The sequence below is a fragment of the Propithecus coquereli genome, unplaced genomic scaffold, assembly GCF_000956105.1.
Source record: "Propithecus coquereli isolate 6110/MARCELLA unplaced genomic scaffold, Pcoq_1.0 Scaffold76, whole genome shotgun sequence".
NCBI lineage: Eukaryota > Metazoa > Chordata > Mammalia > Primates > Indriidae > Propithecus > Propithecus coquereli.
The window spans coordinates 6,863,955-6,890,557 of NW_012153729.1; the positions used below are offsets into that span (position 1 = coordinate 6,863,955).

The 26,603-nt window shown below is 57.3% G+C and overlaps 1 protein-coding gene across 1 annotated transcript; it reads right to left on the reverse strand.

Moving 5' to 3' along the window:
* Nucleotides 1-722: 722 nt before the first annotated feature.
* On the reverse strand, nucleotides 723-18,075 carry HID1 (HID1 domain containing). The gene is made up of 19 exons (XM_012662385.1): nucleotides 17,875-18,075; nucleotides 12,519-12,668; nucleotides 11,784-11,954; nucleotides 11,031-11,147; nucleotides 10,315-10,421; nucleotides 9,967-10,083; nucleotides 8,430-8,652; nucleotides 8,266-8,322; nucleotides 7,262-7,402; nucleotides 7,032-7,122; nucleotides 6,675-6,826; nucleotides 6,474-6,552; nucleotides 5,016-5,180; nucleotides 3,525-3,752; nucleotides 3,095-3,201; nucleotides 2,549-2,629; nucleotides 1,851-1,942; nucleotides 1,574-1,732; nucleotides 723-1,344 (listed from the first exon to the last, which is right to left on the reverse strand). The coding sequence occupies exons 1-19, from the start codon at nucleotides 17,938-17,940 to the stop codon at nucleotides 1,281-1,283; spliced, it is 2,367 nt and encodes a 788-aa protein (XP_012517839.1). The 5' UTR covers nucleotides 17,941-18,075; the 3' UTR covers nucleotides 723-1,280.
* Between the last annotated feature and the right edge of the window lie 8,528 nt (nucleotides 18,076-26,603).

Sequence of the window (26,603 nt, forward strand, 5' to 3'; positions counted from 1 at the left end):
CAGGGCTTGTTTATCCCCCCCAACCCCGCCCCAGCACACCCTCTCGCTGGGACAGAGCCCCGGGTGACTTTCTGCAGCTGGCTCACCACAGAGCTTGTGGCCTCTGCTGCCCAGGCCTGCCCGATCCTCTGTGCCCGCGGGTGGAGCAGGGAGGGAGAGGCGGGCACTGACGGCCCATCCATCTCCCTGAGCCCAGAGCAAACAGCGGGCTGTGCCCTCCTCCTCACCCCGTCCACGGGGCGAGGCACAGGCACGCCTGGGGACCCTGCCAGGACCCCCAGCACGGTCTTGGTGGCTGCCTGGGGTGGCCCCTTGGCCTCTCCTGTCTGGGCTTTCTCTCTGTCTGGCCACGGCCCAGGGGCCCAAACCTGAGGCCACTGAGCCCAGTCCTGCTTCTCACCCCAGGAAGTGACAAGTGCCGGTTCCCAGTCATGCACTGGGGGCTCTCTGGGGACTGACCTTGAGGTGCAGAGTCCTCAGCTCCCCTGAAAATAAGAGCCATGGCCTGGCCCCCTCCCCTCCAAGCACAAAGAGACAGAGCGGGGAGAGGGGGCTTTATTGTGTAAAGAGGCCGATTGTACAGAGCAAAGATTGTACTGACACGGGTCGGGGGTGAGGGCCCCCGTGGGCAGAGCCGGGGAAGATGGTGGGGTGGCACCCCCCCGCTCAGGCAGCAGGCTGGGCAGGGAGGACTGAACAGCTGCCCCCCCAGTTCCCTTCCCTGCCCCATTACCGGGTAGAAGGGAGACCCTCAACACCCTACTCCACACCCCGAGAATACACGAGGGGCCCCAGTCTGGCTTTCGCAGTCTGCCAGCCCCCAGCCTCCTGGAGGAGCAGCCTGGCCACACTCTTCCCACGGGCCCTGGCAGGGAGCAGGCCTGGAACAGGTCACTTCAGCTTAGGAGGCTGGGAAGGACTCTCCTCGCCCTGCCAGGTACCTCAAGGGACAGCCCATGGCTCCTTGGGCAAACCCATTGGAGCACAGTGACCTGGTGGCTTCCGGGGGCAGGTGGGCACAGAGGGGTCAACACAGAAGAGACCCCTGAAAGGGCATCGGAGTGAGGGGGTCTGGCAGGGCCTATAGCCCTGGAGACAGGAGGTTCCTGTGAGTTCAGCCTGGGGGATGGGGGTCAGAGCCGGTCCTCATTGTCCCAGCCACAGGGGTCCCTGGGGCCTGCCACCCAGGACTCAGCCACTCTGCCTGATCATGGTAATTTAAAGCTCAGAACGGTGGGTCCAGGAAGCATCTGGACCCAGCCCCTTGCAGGCTTCCATCTTCACACCCGCTGAATCTCAAACAGCTTCACGTCCGTGTCGTACCAGACGGGTGGGTCCACATTCCTGCAGGTTGGGGGGAGAGTCACCCAAGTGCTGAAACACCTTTCAGGAAAGATGGCGGGGAGGAGCCAGGCAGCAGTAATGCCCCAACCAGCCCCTCCAGCCCGATGTCCCGCCCTGGGCCATGGGTGCCCACCCTCAAGCAGATATGTCTTGATGTTAACCCCACCACAGATGGTGGGACCCAGAGCTGGGGGCCTCCCAGGGCCCAGACCCACTGCCCGGGGCCCACCTCAGATAGATGACGCCCCACATGTATGTGCGGAACCACATGGCGGTGCCCGAGTTGGCCTGGTACTTGCGGATGAGGATGGGGTGGGGCACGGGCAGCAGTCCCACCAGGGTGCCATGCTGCAGGAACCTCAGGATCTCCGACTCATCCGTCAGGCCCCTGCGGGCAGAGGTGGGGCTCACCAGCATGCTCCCCTGGTCTAGGAGGGCATGCGGCTCCCCCTGAGACACACGCCTCCCAAGCCTGGGCTGGCCCCGCCGCCCAGCGCCAGACTCACTTGTCGATGCAGATCTTCTCCACTTGGGGAACCAGCACCTGCAGCAGCCTCATGATGGTCTGCAGCGGCAGCTTCGACTTCCAGGAGAGGACCTGGGGAGGGACCGAGGTTGCAGGGGCTGTGGGACAGGCCTGCCCCTGACCCAGAACCACGGGCGCCCCAAGGCAGAAAGCTTCCCTGCTCCCCACAGCAGGGCCCGTGAGCGGTAACTGCTGTTCGTGGTGGGGGCGGTGGCCCCCAGTAAGCACCTTCTACAGGCCAGACACCGTGCCACGTGCCTTTCGGAAAACTGTCCCCTTAGCCCCCACAACAGCACTGGGCAGAGACAGGCATCATTTCTGTCCAGGACAATCAGTGGTGATCTCAGGACACACACAGGGAGTGGGGACATGATTCAGGGGAAGAAGTCAGAAAGGAAGATTTATTAAGGAAGTGAGCACTGTGGGCGACCAGAGCTCAGTCCTACTGGGGAACTCTGGCAGGCAGTGTAGACAGAGGACCCAACTGATCCAGAAAGAGGCCAAGCACATGGGAAGGTCACCCAGCCAGAACGACTGACCCCCAGCCCAGCTCCCAGGGACGCATTCCCATCCGAGTCTTTACCGAGCTGTTCTAGGCCGGGCGGCCCCTGACCCAGCCCCACCTCGGTACCGTCTTCCCGAACCCCAAGCCCCGGCTCCTCCAGCGTGGGGCCTCACCCACTCCGACGTCGGGCTCCACTGTCCGCTGGCTGACGCGCTGGACAGTCGCCGCTGCTCCCTCCACGCCTGGCTGGGCTCCTGGTCCCCAGAAAGGAACGGGGGTGAGGGATGCAGGGAGAGGGCCCAGGATGGGGGCGGAGGGCAATGAGGTCTCCCCACTGACTGCTGGGGGGGTTGCTCCTGACAGAAGGGAGCCCAGCCCATCACCCTTTGCCCTGGACCCCAGGCCCAGCCCAGCTCAGTGACAGGTTTAGGGCTGGGGCGACAGGGCAGGCGGGGTAAAGGCCAGCTCAGATAAGGCTGACGGATGAGGAACCTGCAGGTCAAGGGCTTCACCGTGACCAATAAACAAGGGAGGGGTCTGTGAAAGGCCCCCCAAACCCTCCCTGACAGTCAGCACTGCCAACTCTGATGCCCAGGGCGCTGGGTGCCTGCCCCTCTGTTGCAGGTGACCCCAGAGTGCCCTGGCCCAGCCCACACCACAGAGGAAGGGAGGAAGGGAACGCCCAGCCTCACCCCATTCCAGGAGTCCCTGTCACCCACCCCCTTGGCTGGGCTGCCATCTGCTGAGCTCTGCTGGGGCTCAGGCTCCAAGGACCGCAAGGTGCCATCCTCTGACACCTGGGACTTCTCTGTCAGCTTGTCAATGCCTGGGTGGGCACAGGTGGGAGTGAGGACCCCTGCCACAGTCATGAGACCCGCATCTCCCCTCCCCACTTTAGAGATGCCGTGTTGTGTCTGACCCCCTGACCCCCACCTGTGCCCACTCCTCCCAGAGCCCACACCCAGCCCCAAGGCCCCATCCCCCCACAAGCTACCCTTCCTGGGCCCACCCAGCACCTCCACCCCACCCGTGCTGCCCATCCCCATCCCCACAGCTTCCCAACGCAGGCCACACCCTTTGCCAGAGATGGGGGTGACACCCCAGAGACTGTGTCCAGCCCCCAACCCCTCCCACCCACCAGTGCCAGACCTGGGGTGGCCACCAGGCTGGTCTTGAGGGTGCCAGGCTCTGCAGGGGCAGCGGGGTGGGAGCCCTCCATGGAGGCGCCCTCCTGCGAGCCGGTGCGGGACAAGGGCTCAGGCGTCCGCCGGCGCCGCTGCAGGGCCTTGTGGATGGCGGGCGGGTCGGTGGGCAGGTTGGCCAGCTGGTGGAAGACGCTGCGCTTTCGGATGATGGCGTAGACCAGGTTGGAGTTGCCTGTGGGGAGGGAGCATGCCTGACCTCAAGGAGGTCCCTCGCCTCCCCACCCCCACCGCACCCCTGCCAATCTGGGTGGGCTCCCTGGGGGAAGGGTTGGAGGACAGGAGGGTGTCTTCCCCAGGGGTAGATGGTACAGAGAGCCCAATGGATGTGCCAGGGCAGGGCTGGGCGGCAGTGTGTGCCAGCCATGGCCACCCCAGGATGTTACATTGCGGGAAAACAGCGTCTGGCCTGAGCTCCCCACAACAGCCCCTCCTGGGACCTCCAAGACCCCTCACAACCCAGCACTCAACGGACACCTCCCAGCAAAGAGGGCCGGGCCCCAGAGCGGCCTGATGTGTCCAGTCCAAGCCAGCTGTGAAATATTTTGACTCTCCCTGAGCCAGGTGACCAAGGAGGCCTCCGGGAGGACCACAGGGTGAGTGCCCGACCCCCAGCCCTCCCGAAGCCCAGCTCTCAGGGGGAGACGCAAATGCCTCCCAGGGCCTTCAGGGCCCCCATCCACCCCTCCGATCCTGCCTCACCCCACACTCTTCTGCTCTCAGCCCAACACCCCCAGGGCCTCCCCACGTGTTGTCCACCCCGACCCCTCCGTGATGCTTTCCTACCCGCCTTACCCCCGTTCAGCCCTCAGAGATCAGCGCAAATTTTGCTTAGTGTGGAAACAGCAATAATAATAATTGCTAATATTTAAACTGCCAGGCACTGTGCTTTTTGTGGGTTATTTTACTTAATCTTCCCACATTCCCTGAGGCAGGGACTCTTAGTACTATTGTGAGGGCCATTTCACAGACGAGAAAACTGAGGCTCAGAGAGGTTAGGTAACATCCCCGCAGTCACAGAGCTGATGAGCGGCAGGGCCTGAATTTACACCAGGCAGCCAGGCATCTGTGACACTGGGCAGGATGGCTGCTGAGACACCCGTCAGGTGTCTGAACTTCCCTTTTATCAGATTTAAGATGATCTGACTGGGGGATCACCGGTTTGAAGCCTCCCTCCTGCCTCTGTCCCTAGCTGTGAACTCCATGAGGCAGGAAGCACACCTTTGTTCCCCACTGTATCCCCTGCACCCAAGTACACAGCAAGTGCTCAATAAATGCACATTACATGAATGAACCAGGAGCAGAAGGCCAGCAGGCCAGCACCTCCCTGGAGACCAGTTCCCGGGCTGTGCCCTCCTTAGATGGGAAGGTGCCTTCGCCCAGGGGCGGCCCTGATCCCTGCCCCCAAGGCCGGCCAGGGCCCTGGCTGCTGCCTCACCATCAAACTGGTACTGGATGATGTTGTTGAAGACCTCCAGGAGGAAGAAGACCAGGTGGTGGTTCTGGGCAGCGGAGAAGAGGAACCAGGTGGTGGAGAAGGCCTCCAGCAGGTGCAGCAGCTTGTTGGCAGTCACCATAGACAGGCTCTTGAGGTAGGGAGACACTGCAGGGGAGTGGTCTGCTCATTCCTGGGCCCCTGCCAGCCCTGCACAGGCGGGCCTGGGCGGAACAACGTGCTCCTGCCCCAGTCCCTCCCTGCCCCTGCAAAGCCAAGGAAACCAAGTCCCTGGAGGCAGTGAGGCTCCACCTCCCCTCACCCCTCGACCGTGAGGACAGCCGTCCTGCTTACAGAGCCATACACATCTCACCTCTCCCAGCCCTCCCCACATCCGAGAGGGAGGCAGGACACAGATGAGATCATGCCCATTTTCCAGATGAGGAAACTGCGGCTCAGGAAGGGGTGTAAACTTGGCCCAAGTTCCCCGGTAATAAAATGATTGGGCAGGGATACAGACTCAGGACCTTGAAGTCTTTCTAGAATGCCATATCATTAGATATGTATTTTTGCGCACAGACCTGGGGGCAGCGGGGGGTCAAAGACGAAACGCTGTGCCCAGCCTGAAGGCACATATTAACCTGTGCATGTCCTTGTCTCACGTCTTCCCCCCTCACCAGGCTGAGGGCCCCACCGGGCAGGGGGCTGTCTGGTCCTCAAACGCATTCTCAGAGCCAGCTCACATAAGATTGTGGGATGGAGCCAGTGAGTGAATGAGGACAATAAGGGACAGTCTTGGCCCCAGAGTCACAGCCCAGCTCGAGGCCTCCACAGCCCCACACCACTCACCCTGCAACCACCACCCACCACAGCCATCCTCTCCAAAAGACGTCCACACTGAAGTCACTCTGCCCCAGCCCGCAGCCACCCGCCTTGCTGGGCCCTGAGCCCTTCTGCCTCCTCCCAGGTGGCTGTCCACAGTCTGTGCCGGCTGGCGGCTGGCGGGGCACAGGCAGAAGGGAGGTGGCTGTGATATCCCCACCAAGTGACTCCAACTGTCCAAACCTGCGCCATCCAATCTGGTGGTCACCAGCCACACGTGGCCATTAAGCGCCTGAAACGCAGCTAGTCCTAACTGAGGTGCGGAGCGTGTGTGAAGCACACACGACCGTGAAGACTGGGTGTGGAAAAGAGTATTACGTAGCTCGCTCGTCATTTTTTATATTGGCTACGTGTCAGATGACAGTATCTGGGATATAGTGGATTAGAGAAAATATTATAAAATCTTTGTCACCTGTTCTTTTATATTTTTAATGTGGCTCCTAGAAAAATGAGCGGCACACAGGGCTCGCGTTCTACCTCTGCGGGACGGAGGGGGTTGGAACCAGGGAGCCGCGGCTGGTCGGCCTGGCGCCCGGCGCCACCTGGTGGCGAGCGCGGGGAAGGCGGGCCCGCCCGTACCGTTGACCACGATGGTGAGCAGGCAGTCGAAGAGGGGCTGCAGCCGCTGGTGCCCGCTGGTGATGATCTTGTGGAACACCTGTGCCGGGAGGGAGAGGTGCGGCTGTGGGGTCCCGGGGGTGCGTCACGGGGACCAGGCCAGGACTCGGCCAGGAGGACGTCGCTCACACCCCCAGCGCTTGGCCGTGCGAGCCCCCTCACCACAATGAGCAGGTCGGCGTGGGTGCCCGTGAAGACCGGGATGTCCATGGGCACACGCACTGAGTAGGGCTTGTTCAGCCGCACCCCGAAGTTCCGCTCCCCGCTCAGGAGCAGCAGGATGAAGACGCCAATGTGCATCAGGCCCACGCGAGCTGCAGCACGTGGCACAGGAGGGGTCGCTCAGGGCGGGAAGGGGAGGGAGGGTGCCGGGGCAGGGACCCATCCTGGCGGGTGAGAGGAAGCCCCTCCTGGGAGGCCAGAGCACCAGGCCTGAGCTTCTGGGAGGCAGGACAGATGGCCGGGACCCCACCCTCTGCCAGGAAGCCCCCAGCATCCCGCACTGCACCCTGGTCTTACACTGATCGGCTCGGGCATCATTGAGGAAGTAGAGGATGGGGACCAGGATGTCCAGCACGTCACTGCTCTTCAGCACAAAGAAGAGGAATTTCTGGGGGTGGGGGGAGGGGTCAGTTGGGCTGGGTCAGGGGGAGGGGCAGCTCTGCCCACCCTCTCCCCCTCAGTCTCCGCAGGCTACTGGAGCAGCCACTCTCCATCTCCACCGGCTGAGCCCCTCGAAGCCAGCCCACCTTGTTGAAGTCGCAGAGCTTCCAGAAGAGAACCAGCAGCTCTTGGTGGAACTGGATTTTCTTGGTGGAGTTGGGCAGATAGGTCTGGAGCAGGGGGTTGGACAGCAGCCGGGCTATGCCCTTGAGGATGAACTGGAAGTCCTGGTAGGAGGGCAGAGCAGGGGCCTGTCTAGCCCTGCTCCCCATGGCCCCAGCTTCCCAGCCTGGGGTCCCCACAAATGCCCCCTCACTCTCCCAGAGCCTGATCCTACCTCCAGAGCCGGAGGGGCCCAGATTCTGACATGACTAGCTGTCCTGGGGCTGTCCCCTCAGTAGGCCGAGTCCAGGGCAGGTGTGCAGAGCCTGCTGCCCCCCTGCCAGACCACAGCCTCCCTGTCCCTGGGCTGCCCACATCCCAAGGAAGGCTGCTGCTCCTGGTGACCCGCACATACACACATCCTGAACTGGGCCCCTGCCCACCTGGACTCATGGTAGACAGGTGCCACCGTCTGCCCCTCCCCAAAATACTACTCCCCATCGCCCCATCACACGGGGGGAGCATCCCACTGTTCTCGCAAAGCTGTCATTTACTGAGCACCTACTACGAGCTGGGCTGTGCTCTACTTCCATCCTCACAAGGTGAGGAAGCAGCTGAGGTCCCCATCTTGCAGCTGCAGAAGTTAGATCTCTGGGAGCTCAAGCACCTCCCCAAGGCCACAGACACATGTACTCAGGCCTGCCTGGCCTAAAGTCCACTGTCCACTGTCATTTCCCTCCCCCTCTGAAACTCAACATCGGAGCCACCTCCTCCTAGAAGCCTGCCTGGTTATCCCCACCCAGTTGAGGCCATTAGCCTTTTCTGCATCTCAAAAGCCCGGCAGTCCTGCCATCACTACTTCACAAGGGGTGGCCAAGTCCGAGGAGACCGTGGTCCCTTCATGTAGGGTCCGGATTTCCCCGCCGCTGCAAAACCATAACCATCATAGGGGCGGACAGTGAGAATCCAAGAGCTGCACTCAACTCACCTCCTCACGATGGATGCGGGACAGGTAGTTCACAAACAGATTCTCGGGCCCCGGGGGCTGCCAAGAGTAGAAGCCCCTGGTGAGCAGGTGCCCTCCTCCCCGTCCTCACCCCGCACCCACAGCCCTAGCAGGGCCAGCTGCGCCCTCCCTCGCCACGTCCTTACATCAGCATCGTCCATGGCGGTGCCTGTGGTGGTGCCATCCACAGTGGGGCTGGCGCTGGTGGCACTGTCGTGGTCCAAGGTGACGATGAGCACCTGGGCGGCCTCCTCCACCAGGGGCTCCCGGTAGTCGGAGAAGAGCAGGTGGTTGTAGGGGATCCCGTAGCCCACAGGGTCATAGGCACACACGGTGTTGAGGAGGGAGGTGAAGAGGGGCAGGGCGTGTCTGCGGGGAGAGGGGCGGGGCTGCAGAGGCGCCATCTGGGGCCCAGCTCTCCGGTCACCCCTCAGGCCACCCTGGAGGGTCATCCAAGCCACCTCCTCATTCACCAAGCACTCCAGTGCCAGGCCCTGGGCTGGAAGCTGGGGAGCAGAACCACGACTCATCCCTTCCCCAGTGGGACGCCTTCCTACCCCTTAGGGTCTTGCGGGGAAGACACCCTCCTTCGGGGCTGCAGAGGTGGGCCTGAGGCCCACGAGACGGCGGTTTTCCCCCACAGGAGCAGAGCACGGGCTCACCCGGCCAGCTCCCAGGCCACAGAACTACTCGATTCACATTCGTAAGATGTCAGGGTTCAAGCTTCTCATCTTACGGACGAGGAAGCTGAGACCCAGTGAGGTTAAGTGAGTGACAAAGGGTGGCAGTCTGCCTGATAAGGCTGGTGAGAAAGAAAACTCTCACCAGCCTTTGATCATGGCTGGCAGAAGGGGTCACCTGGGCTCCCTTTTCTTCTGGAAAAAAGTTTTTAAAAAGTTTGGGTAGAAGGCCAGCACCACCAGAAGGATGAGGCGTGCCACGTGAGGATCACAATCTGTGTGTCGGAGGGCCACCACCACCCGCAGAGGCACTAGCCCCTGTGCTACCAGCGCAGCCCTGGGCACAGCTGGAGCGTGTGTCCCTGCTCGAACACTCAGCCCCGCCCTGTGGCTTGTGTGACGCCTCCACGTACTCGCATGTGCCCCCACAGTCCGTGAGCGCCCCATGTGGGCCGGGCCGCCCCATCCTTCAAGGTCCTTCTCACACCTCCTCCCCACCCACTGTCTAAACCACACGGCCCCACAGGGCAGCTACAAGCCACATGTAGCCACTGAGCACCGGGAATGTGGCCGGTCCAAACTGAGATGTGTGGTGTCAAATACACACTGGATTTTGAAAACTTGGTATGGAAAAGGGAATGTAAAACATCTCAATCATTTTGTATACTGATTACATGTTAAATGCTAATATTTGGGGTATTTCAGGTTAAATGAAATATATCATTGAAATTAATGTTACTTTTTTTACATTTTTAATTTTAAAATTGCACATGTGGTTTGCACTATATTTCTACTGGACAGGTGGCTCCAGATGGAGGATCCAGGGGCCCTGGTTCCTGTGAGACATTGGACAAGACTGGTGTGAAGTGTGGCTGGTACGTTATAGCCCATCACCAGCAGGGGGCAGCACGTCCCCCCAGTAGGACTGGGGGCTGGTCTCAGCTCAGGGCTGCCCAGAAGGAGGGAAGGGGGAGAATGGAGAGAAAGGCAAGCGGCCCCTCACCTGTTCTCGGTGGAACAAAAGAACTGAACCCACGGGTTGGTGCTGCCACTTTCCGGAGCTGGGGGCAGGTACATGGCCTCGGAGAAGCACGTCAGCAGCAGTTTCAGCAGCTCCATCCTTGGGGTGCAGGGATGGGGGAGGGTAGTTTAGGATCCCAACGTCCCACCCTGCCCAGCACCCCCGCCATGTGCAAGGAAAGAATTGACGCCTGTTTATCCCGGTAAGACTGAAGTGGGGTTTCAAGTGGCAAGAGTGTCCTTGGAAGACCCTGTGGGCCTCTCTGAGCTATGCCGGGGCCCGGCCTGGGCTGCGGCTCTGCCGAGGGCTCCAGGCCTGAAACAAGCTCACCGGTTCATGTCGTGGATGTAGTAAGGCTGCGGGGAGTGAGCGAAGCCCACGCCGGCCTCCCAGATGTACTCGCAGCTGTCCAGGGAGTGGACATCCTCCGCCGAGTCCTGGGGACAGGGCCAGGGAGAGCTCAGGTAGGGGGTGACAAGGTGAATAGCGGCAACCTGGCCAACAAAAGCCTCCCACCATCCCTGGGGGAAGGGACCCTTGTATTCTCCTAAAGACAGACCCTCACGGGGCCCCAGGTCCTAATGCACAAGGAAGAAGTGAATGTTCTTAGATCTCTTGAAAGCTCATCTTTCCTCAATCTCACACTGGTTCTTTTACTTGCTCAGTCCAGTTTGAGATGAGAGGGAGGGAGGGGCAGGGAATGGGGTACCACGGTGGTGTGTGGGAGGGGGCAAAAAACAACCAAAGGCAAAGCCCCGGGAACAAAAGAAAGGAAAAGACCAAGCCCCCAACAACCAAACCCCCCCCCCCCCCCAAGCCTGAGCAGGCAGACAATGGGTGCCTGTGCCCAGCCACCCGGATGCAGCGGCAGGGCCAGCCCAGCTGGCTCCTCTCCAGCTGTACCAGTCCCCACCCCCAATCCAGGCCCACGCGTGCCAGGCAGCTCAGCTTTCCCGGAGCACCCCCGCCCCCAAAGCATCCTACCCCAGGGAACTTCAGCTGGCCCAGCCCCAACCAGGACCAGAGCCCGCCCCAGCCGCCCTCACCACGGTGCTCCTCCGGTGGCTCTGGACCGTGAAGTCCGGGCAGAAGAGCAGGTCGGCAATGGCCAGGAGCAGGGACTCGGCCAGGGGCCGGGCGTTGTCGTCATCCTCCTCCCCCTGCTGGGAACACGGCACCCACAGGCTGCCTCAGTGGTAGCTGGCCAAGGCCCCCAGAGCTCGGCGGAGGGGGTGAAGGACAGGAACTGGGCCCAGGCAGGCAGCGCGGGCAGGAGGATGAAGAGGGAGGACGTGGGCTCCAGGTCGCCCCAATCCTCTCAAAGCAGAGGGGGGGCACAGCAGGGAGCCAGGCCCAGGAACAGCAACTGGGGCCAGGCGGCCTCCCGACCTCAAGAGCCTCACCCTGCTGGGAATCCCTGTGCCCCACCCCTCAGCACCTCGCCTGGAGATAAGTGCAGCGCAGCTGAGAGAGGGTGACAGAGGGCAGTAGGGTCCCTCTCGGGCCCTCAGAAGACCCAGCAGCCCTGCCCCCATCTCTGCCCAGCCACCCCCGTCTCTCGGCTTCTCTCCGCAGCTAACTCCTCGGGGCTGGGGGCCAGAGACGCTGCAGAAGACCTGAGGGCCTGAGGCGGCAGCACTGGCCACCATCCCTCTGCAGCAACCCTGCTGCCCACCCCGCCTCCCACCCCGGCTTCCCGGATCCCACAGGAGCTTTGGAGGAATGTGGCCGGCCCTGAAATGTGCTCTCCCGGTCACACCGACTCTACCTCCCACCCAGCCCTGGCCAGGCCCACAGACCCCTCTTCGCCCTGCCCCGGGCACTGTGGACCAGAAGAAGCCCCTCCAGTCGGGGTCCTCGAAGATGTAGGGCAGCACGCGGGTGAGAAGCCGGCTGCAGTTCAGGACGATCTGCTTCTCCTTCTCCGAGTGGCAGCCGCCCTCAGCTCCCTGCACCAGCTTCTCAACAGCCTGTGGGGACCGGCAGGAGCAGAGGGGCATGCTGGAAGGGGGAGTAGGGCCCTGGCACTTGGGGTCAGGGTGGGCACTGAGGCCACAGAGGGGGAGGGGCAGGGAGCCACAGGCAGAGGAGCCACCTGGCAGGGATATCTCTGCAGACAGGGCCAGCCAACCCAGGGGACCAGGGTGTGGGCCAGAGCGGCTCAGAGGATCACGGGAGCCCAGCTCACGACTGGATGGCTGAGACCTTGCTAAGTGATGACACCAGTCTCGGCCTCAGTTTCCTCATCTGTAAAATGGCAACACTAACAGTACCCACCTCCCAGGGTGAGCTGAAGGAGCTGATTTGTGGAAATTGCTCAGCAAGGTCTGGCCTGGAGAAACCCTCATAAATGGTCATCTCCCTAGTAGGAGAACCACCTAGAACTGGGTGAAGCCTCAGGACTGCCTAGACCTAGGGGTGGGATGTTTTGGATACCTGGCCTCTCCCACTGAAGGCTGGGCCATCGTCAGCTGCCCTGGGGAGGTGGAAGATGGCTCAGCAGGCCATGGCTACAAGAGCGAGGCATCCCTCACCTTGTAGCACAGGGTGGCCAGGTTGGAGGGTGACTCTTCCCGCACAGCCCGGATCTCTGCTGCCGGCACCAACGCAAACACATCCTGCACCGAGGTGGCTGTATCTGCCCAGAACTGGTCCCAAAAGGCATCATCGGTGGCTTCCACGGGCTATGGGGATACCCAGGGTCCAGAGTTACATGACCCCTTGCCAGTGGACCCACAGTTTGCCCAATGTGCAGCCGGGACAGACCCCAAGAGGGAAGCCATACTCCATCCAGCTGTTGCCAGGAGCCTCCCCACATGGGTGGGGGACATCCTTCAGATACCACCAGCCCTGGCCAGCACAGTCAGGCTGGAGTGCTCAGCATGCATGGTCAGGGATCAACTGGGCACTGAATCCAATTGCCAAAGCCCAGCCCAGTCCCTGAGAACTTGTGTGACCCTGGCTAAGTCTCCACCCTCTGGCAGGGCAGACCTCCCCACCTGGGCACAGCCCCAGGCCACACCATTAGGTCAAATGTCCAGGGAAGAAAACAAAGGGGAGGTGCACTCTGCCTCCAGTCACCCAAGCTGCCCCCCCACTGGTCCTCCAGCCTCTGCCCTCTCAAAGAACACCCAACAGGTGCCAAACCTGGTGCATCTGACCTCCACGGCTCTCTGAGCCAAGCACCCTCACCCTAGCACTGCAGCTCAGGCTGTTCTCACCGGGGCTCCCACCTCCAAATCCACCTCCTTCAATCCTGCCTCCACGCTGCCCCATCCACTGTGCCAGAGCACCGTGCCAAAGGCGATGCTCCCTCACACAAAGACCTTCGGGGGCTCCCACTGCCTGCTGGATCAAGTCTAAACCGTGGCCCTACCCTCAGCCAAGATCTGACTTAAACACGCCTTACACGTACATACACGTGCACACATGCACACATGTCTGCACATACACACAGCTGCATTTCCTACCCCAAGGACATGACCCCACTATCTCTTCTCTCTGCCTTTACCCAGGCTGTCCCCTCTCCCCACCGTTCCCCCTCCACCAACAATGCCTTCCAAATCCAACCGGTCCTATGGCGGCAATACCCCTTAAAAACACACATGGTCTCTGCATCATCTAGGCAGTAACACAGGCAACCAGGGCAACTAGTCTGCGTCGTAAATTTCACTTCTAGATATCTCTTCTAAGGAAATGCTTAGAGATGTGCATGTATGAGCATGTTTATTTTTGATACCAGTAAGAAGTTGGAATGAGCTTAAATGACCAATAATCAGGGAATGCTTAAAAAACGAAGGCACGTGGCTACAATGGAGTATTATGCAGCCATCAAAATCACTCTTTTGAGGAATATTAACCAATGAAAAATGCACACAGTGTTATTGGAAAAGAAGACAAGACATAAAACTACCTATAGGATGATCACAATTTCATGTTAAATGATATATTAATAAAAGACTAGAAGAAAATGAGCCAGAACGTTAATGGCAACTATCTCTTTGGGTGATTTTATATTTTTTTCTAAGAGCACATGTTACTATTTCTTGTTTTTGTTCATTTGTTTTTTGTTTTCTGGTAGAGACACGGTCTCACTATGTTGCTCAGGCTGGTCTCAAACTCCTGGCCTCAAGCAATCCTCCCACCTCAGCCTCCCAAAGTGTTGGGATTACAGGCGTGAGCCACTGTGCCTGGCCTATTCATTCTTTTTTGGATACTCATCTGTCAACGGGCCAGAGTGTCCAAGGCATGCTCGCCCGCCCTCAGGCCCATCCTTTAAGGTTCCTTCTGAATACCACTTCCTGCGAGACACCTTCCCTGGCTGCTCCAACGCAGCCTTTTCCCTTCTCTGAAATCCTACGGCCCGTAAAGCCGAGGGCCCTGCTGCCAGCACCAATCTGCACTTTGTATGTATTACTCTTGTAATCAGAAAAAATATATGTCTTGTTAAAAAGTAATTTTGTTTCTGAAACCATTTCTTCCACGAGCCCCAGACTGCTGGCTTGTTCCCACGCAGCATGGTCCCTGACTCCATGGCCCAGGGGCACTTGCCTGGAAACCCAGTCCACCAGCCCTCCCTCCCTGACCTTGCAGTTGAGGCATATGGCAGATGCTCCGTCCAGGAGACCTGTTCATCCTGTTCACTGGGCAGGGCTGAGCCCCACTGGGGCCGTCCAAACTCAGAGTTGGGGTCGCAGGCCTCCCCAAGGTCCAGGCATACCCCCACACCCCAACCCAGGGAGCTGCGTGGCCATGGCCCTCAGGACAGGCCTGGCTCTCCCAGAACTGGCAGAACAAGTTAGTTGGGGGAAAGGAACAGAGGCCAAAGGAGGGGCCCTGGAGCTGGGGTTTGCTGGCCCTCATGTCCTCAGCCAGAACAGCCCTCTGACACTCACTGGGTGGCCTGGGGCCAGGGTGAGGTGAGGAAGGACATCCCAGAAAACCCACAGAGCTTTTGCTATCTTGCTGCCATTTCTGACACTTCCCCTCTCCAAGGTAGCTACTACCCTCTTAAAGGAGCAGGAACTCATCTGAACACCAAGTAGACATGACCTCTGGCCTAGTTCATCAGACAAGCATCACTGGGACTCAATCCAAAATGAGAGATACTTAAGAGGCCCCAAGGTAGCCCATTCTGGAAGCAGAGGAAAGATCCGGCCTGTGGGAGTTAGCCTTGAACTTCAGGAACAGGATTGTTGCTTCCCTCTTTCCTCAACTTGGGCCTCTTCTCCTGGTCCCACTGTGGCTTGGACATTTGGATTTGGTGACCACTGCCTGACCATACCAGGCTATTCTGATGCTACAGTCATTAGTCAGGGTCACTGAGGCCCCTTAGGCTTCTGATGGGAGGGACATGGCTCAATTCCTGCCTCAGTGACCCTAGCTGGCCTCCACCCAACCCAAAGAAGCTTCTAAAATCCGAGCTAGTATTTTTGCTGGAGGTGTGCAGGACCGTGCTGCTAAGGGCACAGGGACTGAGCTACCCTGGTAGGAAGCCAGGTGTCCTTAACCCGGCTTTGCCAGGCCCTGGCTCAGGCCAGACCCCTGCTCGGATCTGGGGGACCAGCTGCATCTTTGGAGTCTCTGTAGGGGGGTAGAGGGAGGGGGAAGGACCACGGTGCTGCTCTTGCCTGCTAAGCCTGTTCTGGAGGGCTGTGCTGCACACATGCCTAAGCACATACCAACGCACACGTGTGACCACACACCCACCAGGTCTCACCCGGCCGGCACCAAAGAACTGCAGAAAGGTAGGATCTGGGAGAGGGTTCCAGGACTGGGAATGTCCCCAACTCCCGGGTCCCACCCACCCTGGGAAAGGGTCAGGAAACACAGCCGAAGCTGCTGGCCCTCAGGACCGGGGTCAGGCCTGGCCCAAGGCTGGATGACGGGGCAGGAAGAAAACAGGATGTGGGGCAGGAAGGCGAGGAAGCGCGAGCGGCGGCACAGGCTCCAGCCACGGGAAAAGGCGCTGGGTCCGCTTGTCTGTTGCCCAAAGCACGGCCTCTAAGGGCCTAGAACCAGATGTCATCCTGTGGATGATGGGTCTGATCTCCTTGGGGACACCAAGTGGTAAGGTTTGTGATGACCATCTGGGATCTGGTCCTCACACCCAAGCTGCCCGAGCCAGGTCACTACACAGGGTCCCAGGCTTCAGCCACGGAGGGCCTCTCCCTCCAGGAAGCCCACATCCCCTCCCACCTGCAGGACCTCCATGCTCCCTGGAAGGAGGCACAGGCTGGTCTCCAGCCTATCCAGGTCCTACTCCAAGCCTAGTCACTGTCCTCAGCTGGGAAACGGAATAGCACCACCTCAGGCAGCTGGTCACAGGGCTGCTGCCAGGGAAAGACAGAGAGACACAGTATTTTGGGGAAAGGGCCTGAGCAGGTAGGAACTAGGACACTCCGAATCCTTCGGGACCCAGCTGGGCTAGTCCTGCTGGCCTGGCAAATGACCCCGGCTGCTGAGCCTACAATGCATTCCTCCGACACGGTGGTTACTCCCCAGGCAGGTAAACATGGGAGCCTCCCTCCCTCCCTGCCTCCCTCCCTCCTGTCCCTGTGGCCCCACATTGAGAAGCTGGCCCGCTTGCCACTTTCCCTGCCACCCACAGACCTAAAGCCCCTAAGAAAGACAAGTTCCAGAACCACCCAGGAGCCAGAGAGGTTGGAGAGGAGCGAGGTCTGGTTTCTATCAAGCGCCTTTCAGCTAGGGCTGGACTCTCCAGGGGCCCTGGGCATTCGTTGGGCACCTGAACTTTCCAGGGTGGGAACAAGAGTGAGGAAGCAGAGGTGCAACGGCTGGGGCTGTGACCAGCTGGCTGGGGGGAGATGAGACGGTTCCCTCGAGCCCGCTCCACTTGCTTGGAGCGAGAGAGAGTCCAGGAGAGCAGTGGCGGGGGGGAGGAAGGTCCCAGATGGCACCAGGCCCTGAGTCCCTTGAAAGTGGGGATGTGGGGAGCCAGGGCTGAGCATCTCTGTGGCCACAGTGGCCTGGTTCAAGAGGTGAAGATAGAAGGGGTGGGCAGAGAAGCAGCCTTGCTAGAGCCAGTGGTGCATGTCGGGGACAAGGAGGTGGCGGCTGTGCCACTTGTGGACTCGGGAGAGTCACAAGCATGGACTAAGCTGATAGGTCCCCCCAGGTCCCTTACCAGCAGACCAAGGGCAATCCTGAGGGCCCCGGTCCCTGAACCAGAGAACAGAGGCCATGGGCTAGCACAGCCTTTCCCTCAGCAAGGCCTCGGAGGTGAAGACGCCTGGAGCGGTCCCCAGCTGGGAAGCTGGGCTCCAGAGGCCTGGGGACAGGTCCTCTTGCCAGGCTGTCCTACTGCCCGCCACTCTTTGCCTGTCTCCAGGAAGACCCGGGCCTTCCCTGGCCTCCGGCATCGACCTGGGCCCAGCGAGGCCGCTGCCGCCGCTCACCAGCTGTTTCGCCTGCCAGGCTTTGTTTGCATTGAGTCAGCCGAGCGCTGCGTCCGGGACCCGCGGGCACCAAGGGACAGGGAGGGGAGTGGGCGGTGGGTGGATGGATGGGTGGGTGGGGGAGGGAGAGGCTGGAGAGGCGAGGCTGGGGGCGCTGGGGGGCGGAGCAGGGGAGGACAGCTGCGTCGCCAGCTCGGAGAGTAGGCACACGTCAGCCTAAGGTGGCAGCAGTGGCTTCGGGGACAGGGGTGCTCCTGGGAGAGGAGGCTGGGGGTAGGGGGTTAGGGCCAGGGGATGGAGCCCCGGGATACAAGCCCAGGAGTCTCTCTCCGGTGCTGGCCTCAGCGTCACCTCCCAGGCCAGCCATTCCCACGGTCTCCGGGAGAGCCAAGTTCGTGCAGGCCCCCTCCCCTGGCCCTGCCCAGCCCCCAGCCTGGCAGGTAGATGGGGAGGCTGGGGCCCCGGAGCGCACCTGCGTCTTGGTGGTGAGCTGTATCACCGCCTTCCGGAAGTTCAGCTTGGAGTCGGCCGACCCCATGTCGCCGGAGCCCGCTCCGGCCCGGCCCCAGCCCCGACTCCAGCCCTGGCTCCGGCTCCTGCTCCAGCTCCGCGGCCCCCGCTGCTCCTGCAGGAGACGAGCTGCGCACCCCGCCCGCCGGCCCGGCGTCGGCCCCGCCCCCTCGAGGCTCCGCCCCCCCGCACCTGCCGCTCGGGCCGCCCACCGCTCCCGGTCCGCGGCTGGAACCCAGCGCCGCCGCACGCCGCATGCCCTTCCCGGCTCAGGCCTGGTGCCTCTGCGCTCCTCCTTCTGCGTCGGAGCCTTGTCCGCTCTCAGTCTCCCCCACTGCCACCCAGTCCCCAGGGCCTGAAACCCTCCCAGCAGTATGCCCCCCGCCCCCATCCTCACACTGCATCCTCGCTGCATCTCCGGGCCCACATCTCAGCCAGCCGGCTCTGCCCGAGTTTCCTCCTTTTCGATCCGTCTTCTCCATTCCTTTCTTTCTGAGCATCCTCTCTCTCGGTCCCCCTTTTTCTGACCTGTCAAACTCATGTGTCCAGAACAGCCCCGCACTTATTCCAACCACAAGCCCCATAGCCCTTGGTTCTGTGGGAGGGAGGTGCTGGCTGCAGTGTCCATGGTCCAGGAACGCGGCTCCCGGATGAGAGCGGGAGGTCCCTCTCTGGTCACCTGCCTTCCCTGAGAATCCTTTGAGATCCATCCATTTCGACAAATGTGTTGAGGGACCGGTATTTGCCAACATGTGCCAGGGATGGCCCAGGGGCCATAAATCACAGATGCTGTCCTTTATGAGCCAGTAGCTAGGAGAGAAAAAAGGAGAGAATCCGCCGTGGTACAGCAGAGTGAGCCTTTGACAGAGGCAAATTAATAATAAAAATAAGATGATGATATCTCTAACAATAAATATCTACCTCTGAGGTGGATATTATAACCCCCATTTTACATTTGAGGAAACTGAGGTTTAAAGCAATTCAGTTACTCTCCCAAAGCCACTCAACTAGTAAGGAACAAACCCGAAAAAGTAAATCCAAGCCTGGCTCCAAGTTAGGCTGTACTTTTTCCACCTCATCTTCCATGATATGTCTGGAAGCCTCTGGAGACCCTGGATGCTTCAAAAGGAGGTGACATTTAGCTTGCATAGGAATTCCACAGGTGGAAAGTGAGGGGTGCAACATCTAGGCGCGGAACTATGGTGCAAAGGCAGGGTGGAGTAGGTGTGGCAGCCAGGAGGAGGTGGCAGGGGTGTCGCCATTTCACAGACTCCCCGGGGCACAGTCACAGGGCTCTATTCTTTCTCCAGAGGTGGCTTTTCCCCGCCCTGGGCAAAATCCTTGGCAGGGCCCAAGGCTTTTCTAATCACTCCAAGATAATGAATGAATAGTTCCTTTATTTGGCATTTTAAAAAATCCAGTCTATTCTACAAATCACTCAATAACCCCAGTCCAGGCCACAGTGACATTAAAAACTCTCAATCTTAATCATCTGGGAAATGCAAATCGAATCCACAATAAAATAACACTACATACCTATTAGAATGACTTTTTATAAAGAAAAAAAAGTGACAATGCCAAATGCTGACAATCTGGAAGTTTCTTAAAAAGTTAAATTTACATTGACTATATGTCTCAATAATCCCACTTATGCATTTACCCAGGAGAAATGAAGATGTAGATCCACTTAAAAACCTGAAGGCAGGTGCTTATAGCAATTTCATTCATAATCACCGAAAACTGGAAACAACCAAATTTCCATCAACTGGTGAACAGATAACAAATTGTGGTTCATCCATGTAATGGGACTAGTACCCAGCAATGAAAAGGAACAAAGTACTGACACATGCTGCAGCAACGTGGGTGGATCTCAAAAGCACTGTGCTGAGTGAAAGAAGCCAGACACAAAAGGCAATGTACTGTATTATTTTGTTTATAGACATTCTGGAAAAGGAGAAAACCATAGGGACAGAAAACAAGTGGTTACCATGAGCCAGGAGTAGGATAAGGGAATTGACTATGAACGGAAGTCAGGAAACTTTTGGGGGTGATGAAAACATTCTATGCTTTGATTGCGGTGGTGGTTCCATGATGATGTATGTTTGTTAAAATTCATATAACTGTATGTCTAAAAGGAGTGAATTTTACTGTATATAAATTGTATCTCAATAAATATGACTTTTAAAAAGAAGAAGAGAAGAACCCAGAACTGGTGCTAACCAGCCATTCCAGGTGTAATTGTGACCATTTTGGTCTTGTCCTTCACTCAGAGCCATTTCCGTGGTTTGCAACCTGGAACTCCAGTGGCACTGAAATATTGCTGGTCACACGGACCTCATATTTCTCACCGGATTTCATGGGATGGATTTAAGTGAGTGCACCTTCACCCAGCCTCAGAAAGTCTTCTCCCACTCAGGGGGGCATTCTGCTCCTTAGATAATCAGAGCATCCATTCCCAGGAAATCTTACAAGGTCTCTGCTCATTCTCCCTACTATGGCGTAAAAAGAAAATATTAACATCGTCCTGAGGAATTGGACCACTAATGTATCTAAGTGGAAAAACACCCACTTATCTCCACCATTTGTTTATGTTCTCTAAGTTAAACTCAAAATCCTCCTTAATTCCACCATTGATCATGTTTGTAAAATGCTGTTAGTTGTTTTCCAGTCCTGCATACTGAAGGGTGTAGCAGTGAAATAGTCTAACGACTGGGATTTGTTTTAAAAATACCACAGCAAATAAAACAATTCATTGCACTATTCTCTTTACTTGTGTGTACATGTGAAAACTTTTAAAGTAAACATTTTAAGCCTGGGCCGAGTGCAGTGGTATTCACAATTAATTGATCACAACCATTTACAGATTCCTTCCTTCCTTCTCCACTCCTACTGCCTCACTTGACCAACCTAAAAAAAAAAAAAAATAAAAAAAAAAAAAAATGTTAAGAAAAAAGTCTGGATGTGTACAGAAAAAAAATATTATTAAATAAAACAGAGCTTTTAAACATTTTTAAAAATTATTTATCCCTTATCAATTTGATGATTCCTTGGTAGGTTCTTAGTTATGATTTCCCCATGCTGGAACCACATCATGTCCTAAAAGGAAGACTTGCTGGTCTGCAGCCCCCATGGCCCTCCCTGGCACGGTTTTTCTGAGTTCAACTATTAATCATCCAACAAACATTAACTCAGCATCTGCTAAGTACAGGAAACAAATGGAACATTCAGACAGAGTAACCAAAGAGAGCTAATCATGGGGTGATTTGCAAAGAAAAGCTAGAAGCAGTGCAGAGCTTTGGCTACCCATATGCCGGAAGGGTCAAGGGAAACAGTTACCTAAACCAGAAGGCACCCGCAGAGTCTGGGAGGGAGGGAGCTGTGGGATCTCCTGCTCCTGCTTCCCATCAGGTGGGACAGCAAGAGAGCAGGGGTGACTGTACAAGCTCAGCCTGCTGCAGCACAGAGCAGAGGAGAAGACAGAAAGAGATCTGAAAGGGCAAATGGAAAATCTCCAGCATCCAGTTACTAGGGGGAGCAGGTAGAAGGAAGGCCCAGGGGTGTAGAGCGCCTGGCTCATCCAGGGAACAGAAACCATGAAATGTTGAAAGTGATGCGAGATAAGCTTGAGGAGGGGACCAGAAGCAGACCATAAAGGGCTGCCTACATCTTGATAAGGAGCTTTAATCTCATTCTATGAGCAGTAAAGAGCCTTGGAAGCAGGGCGATGATGTCATCAGATGTCATTAGGTCTTAGTGAAGTTATCCTGGCAGCGGCAAGAGAAAGTGACCCAGAGAACACAGGGAATTCGCCTGGGAGGTGAGTGTTGATGGGTACTGAACCCAAGCCGTCACAGGGGGACAGAGAGGAGCAATGTAGGTGATATTGGTGAGGTGGAATCTTGGAATTTGGTTGTCAATCTCATATGTGTTCTAGGTACTATTGCTGCTTAACAACCTCCCCACCACACTTGGTGGAAAACAATAACAGTCTTATTATGTTCATAAAATTCTGTGCGTCAGTAATTCAGACAGGACCCAGCTGAGGTGGCTGGTCTCTGCTCCATGATATCTGGGGTCTCAGTGGGGAAGTCTAGAATGGCTGGGGCAGGGGTTAACTCAGAACAGCTGGGGGCTGGAATCATCTGGGGGCTTCTTCACTCACATATGTGATGCCTGGGCTAGGAGGACTCAAAGGCTGGGCTTAGCTGGGGCTGAAGACAGAAGCACCAATACATGACCTCTCCATGTGGCTTGGGCCTCTCTCGGCAAGGACACTGGGCTCTGAGAGGGAGCACCCCAAATGATGCATGAGAAAAGAGGGTGTTCTGAGAGAGCAAGGAGGGAGCTGCATGGTTGTTCAGTCCCTAGTCCAGGAGGAAGTAACAGATAAAGTCACTTCTACCATACTCTACTGGTCAAAATAGCCCAAGCTCACTGCATTCCTGGGGAGAGGACCTAGAGCCCACCTCTCCATGGAAAGAGTGTCAAAGAATATGGCACCACATTTAAAACTGCCCCATTGTGGGTGATTCTGTTCTCCAAAACCTGATCTTTCTCTCTCCTGACCCTTGTCTCCAAGTCTCATGTCAGTAAATGGCACTTCCCAGGTGCTCACGTCAGAAATCCAGTGTCACTCTTGACCTTTCCTCATCACCTCCACATCCAGTCCATCACCAGGTCCTGATGGGGTTATCACCCAAACATAAATACTGTCTTTCTACTGCCCCCACATTTGTCAGGGTCCCGCCCCTTCCCACCTATAGCAGCCTCCACTCTGCCCCCCAATTGTCTGCAGAATAGCCCAATTTGACAATGCAGCTCCCAACACTCCCCCCCTGAAAACACCTGTGAGTCCTTTGTTGGGAACAATCTCAGCAGGGCCCCTGGTGAGCAACCTCCAAGGCCCTGCACAGTCTGCACCTGCTCCTCCCACCTCGGCCCCAGGTTCCACCCTCATAGTTCTTCATTTCCTCAAACCCTCGAAGCTCTTCCTGCCTGGAATATTTGAACATGTTGTTCCTTCTGCCTGTTCCCTCCTCCCGCTCTACATGTGGCTGTCCCTTTCTCATCCTCTGGGGTCTTACCTTAAAAGCCTCTTTCCCTGAGAGATTTCCTATCCCCAGCCACTGTTCTTTCAGCCCCCAGTGTGTTTTCTAGAACTTTTAACACCACTTAAAATATTTCTGTCTTATTATTTGTTTTATTTCTGTCTCTCCTACTGAAATTCAAGCTTCATTGAGCAGGGCTGGGTCTGTCTTGTTCTCTGCATCCTCAGCACTTAGCACCGGGCCCAGTACACGGGGAGGATTTATTGGATAAATGAACAAAGGTACCTCCTGGGTTTCTGGCTTGAGTGATCGTAGAAGGGGAGGCACTGTCATAGTCCACTTTAATCAACAGGAATGACATGTTTTGGTCAATTATTTCTCAAATTCATCTTTTAGTTCTTTTCTGGGCTTTGCAAGTAGGGCAGGGAGATTTGACCTGGGACAAAAGGATAAGAGGGGCTGGGAAACGTGGAGTTAGGGGGTCTCTGGGGAGACGGAGGAAGAAGGAGGGCCAAGGAATATGGTTTTAGAAAATTCATTTGTTCATTCATTGGGCACTGGGCATATATATGCCAGCTGCAGTCCCTGCCCTCAGGGAGTTCTCAGTCTGCCAGAAGGCATACGGGTCCCATGCAGTGGGGCGACCTGCTGTGATGCAGCTATGAAGAGGCGGTGGGAGCCCAGGCAGCCCACAGTGGACACACGTGCCTGGGGCTTCTCCAAGGGGCTCTTCCTCCAAGGCTCCCAAGGCCTGAGACTTGACTGCAGGCTTCACCTGCCTCCCCGGCCAGGAGGGTAAGGGCCCTGCACAGCCCACCTCAGGAGCCCTGCCAGAAAAGGGGTAGCGATGGGCCAGGAATAGATCCTCCAGGCTTAAAAAATGATAAGTAATAATCTTCTATAACACAAAATAATAATAAGATCCTAACAGCAAATGCTGGTCTGAGCACCGGGCATGCATTAGCTCATTGCACCCTCCAACCACCCCATGAGGAGGCACCAAAGCAGTAAGGGTGGACACTGTCAGCACAAGCATCCTAAAGGTCACTCCACTGATGACAGGCCTGGAGGGTTTAAACTGCAGGATTTGAGGTAGACATATGGAGGCACTTCCAGACCACAAGGACTGTGAGAATCTGAAATAATTCCCCTTTCAGAGCAGACAGTTGTCTGAAACAAACTCAGATGGTGCTTGGGGGAAGAGAGGGATGGAGACCAGATGACCTCACTCACTCAAAGTACTGAGCGCCTTACCCCACCAGGCGCTGACCTCAGACTGGTGGAGGGGAGAGATGGGGCGAGATCATTCGGTACAATGTGCTCCCAGCGCTGGAATGACTGGGTCTGGGGACAGGGAGGGAGGTGCTGCCTGCAAGGGTGCGGGGATCCGAGGAAGGTTTCCTGGTGTCGCCTAATCCTTTGACCTGAACCCAAGATGCACAGCGTGTGGGGTCCGCCAAGGTCCCAAGGGCCCAGAGGCGCGGCTGGGCGGCCTCCCCGCCCCCAGCGTGACAGTGTGAGTAGGAGTGGCGGGGACCCTCCGACGTCAGCGCAGCCCGTGCGCTCGCCGTCATTTCCGGTGGGCTGGGCTGGACAGGGTGCGGAGGTGGAGGATCCGCAGAGATGGGCAGTGGCAACCGCGCGCCCGCTGTGGCATCAGTGTCCCCGCCCTGCGCCCAAGCGGTGCCCTCGGGGAGGGCCTTTCCATCTTGGCGCGGTGGCTCAGAGCTCCTCCGGTTCGGTGTCTGTGCCCTGCTCTCCCACCCAGGGCCTGGACTGGCGTTGCCAGGAAGCCCTGGGAGACTGTGCTGCCCGCAGCATAGGCGCTCCGGGCCGCGGGGGTGTCAAACCGGCCCCAGGGGAATCACGGTGGCCAAGGCTTGGGGGCACAGAGCCCACAACATGGAACGCCCTAAGCTGTCTCCTGGCACAGAAGAGGTGCCAGGCTCTGGGAGTTACCAAGGCCAGGTGGCGTGAACTTCCTGCTCCTGGGGCCCGGCTCCCCACCCTGCTTTGACTAAATTGCAGGGAAAGGCCTGAAATGGATCCCAGGGCTTTGCTGGCTGGTCGCTCAGGGAGGCTGAGGAATTTCCTCCTTGAAAGGCAGATCTGGTTTTCCTCCTCATGGAATAATTTAGAAAACACTAAATCTGCCCTGAAGGCATAGGGAGTGGCACACCTGGCCAGGGGCCTGGGCTTCCCGTGAGCCAAATCCGGCAAGGGCCCAGCACAGGCCTGGGCACAGCGGGTACCCTGCTCCTCAGCCAGCCCACAGCTCCGAGGGTCACCAGGGCTCCAATCCCCTATGCCCTGCAGAGGGGGACAGGGAGGCTCCACCACCCTGGCAGCATCGGTTGCCCAGCTTAGCTTACCCCCCGCCCCCGACCCCAACACCAGCCTCATGGGACCCAGGGGACTGCCATTCAGCCTGAATCCCCCTGCCCAGTGCGTGGGCCCAGCATTGAGAATCCCACCTTCTCCCACCAACATGTTTGGGCTCTGGAAAAAGAGATGCCACCACATCTCCAGTCCCCACTGGCTGACATGGGGACTGCCCATCCCTGCCAGGCAGTGCTCCCGTGGCCAGGGCAGGAGGAGGGTGGCTACAGAAAAGGAGAGAATTAGGGTAGAAGAATGCTCAGGGCACAGCCAGTGTCATCAAGGCTAAACGCTGAGAAGACCTAGGAGCTGGATGTTTTTGAAACGTTGGGATCATCTAAATTGTCGCTGAAGCATCCTTAGCTTCAGGAGCTGAAGGCAAACCTTCAGGTTCGGGGGCTGCCTTTAACTGCTCCAACAAGAGAGAGGCCCTGCGAACATCCTCGCTGCCTAGGCTGGGGAAACTGAGGTAGCGCTCCCCAGGGCTTGGCCCTCCGCTCTTTTCCCATCAGCCCCTACTTGCTTCCTTCTCTGAATATGTTATCTTGCACAACATAAGGGACTTCGTAGATGTGATTAAATTGAGGACCTTGAGATAGGGAGATTATCCTGGATTATTCAGTGGGCCCAGTGTAATCCCAACTGTAGGCAAGAGGAAGGCAGAAGAGGTTGGAGTGACGTGCTGTTAGAAGGACTCCACCTTCTGTAGCTGGCTTTGAAGATGGAGGAAGAGGCCATGAGCCAAGGAATGTGGGCAGCCTCTAGAAGGTAGAAGACACAAGGAAACAGATTTTCCCCTGGAGCTTCCAGAAGGAACACAGATCTGCCAGTGCTTTGACTTTAGCCAGTGGGATCTGTGTCAGACTTCTAATCTACAGAATTGTAAGATAATAAATTTGTGCTGTTTCAAGTATAAATGTGGGGTCATTTGTTACAGAATCAGTGAGAAATATTATGGGTATTTACTCTTTGCATCTGGCATCTTTCACTCAACATTTTATTTGTACCGTATAATATTCCATTACACAAACATTCCATGTTTTATTCATCAACTGTAGATGGACATTTGACTTGTTTCCAGTGTGGGCTATTATGAATAATGCTGCTATGAACATTCTTGTACATGTCTTTCGGCTAACACTATGTAAGTATTTCTGTTGCAGAATTTCTGGGTTATAGGGTACACATATAGGGTAGCTACTGTGATGCATCCCTGACTCTCCTTCAGGACAGAAGGACCTAGTCCCCCAGCTGCTGCTAGCTG

What these genes read in the sequence shown, in the direction of transcription:
- HID1 (XM_012662385.1), bottom strand. Translation starts at nt 17,940, where the DNA reads ATGGGGTCGGCCGACTCCAAGCTGAACTTCCGGAAGGCGGTGATACAG. An exon ending in AGCTCACCACCAAGACGCAG is followed by an intron (nt 12,669 to 17,874) that starts GTGCGCTCCGGG and finishes GTATCCCCATAG; the next exon opens with CCCGTGGAAGCCACCGATGA. An exon ending in TGGGGCGTCATCTATCTGAG is followed by an intron (nt 1,345 to 1,573) that starts GTGGGCCCCGGG and finishes CCCAACCTGCAG; the next exon opens with GAATGTGGACCCACCCGTCT.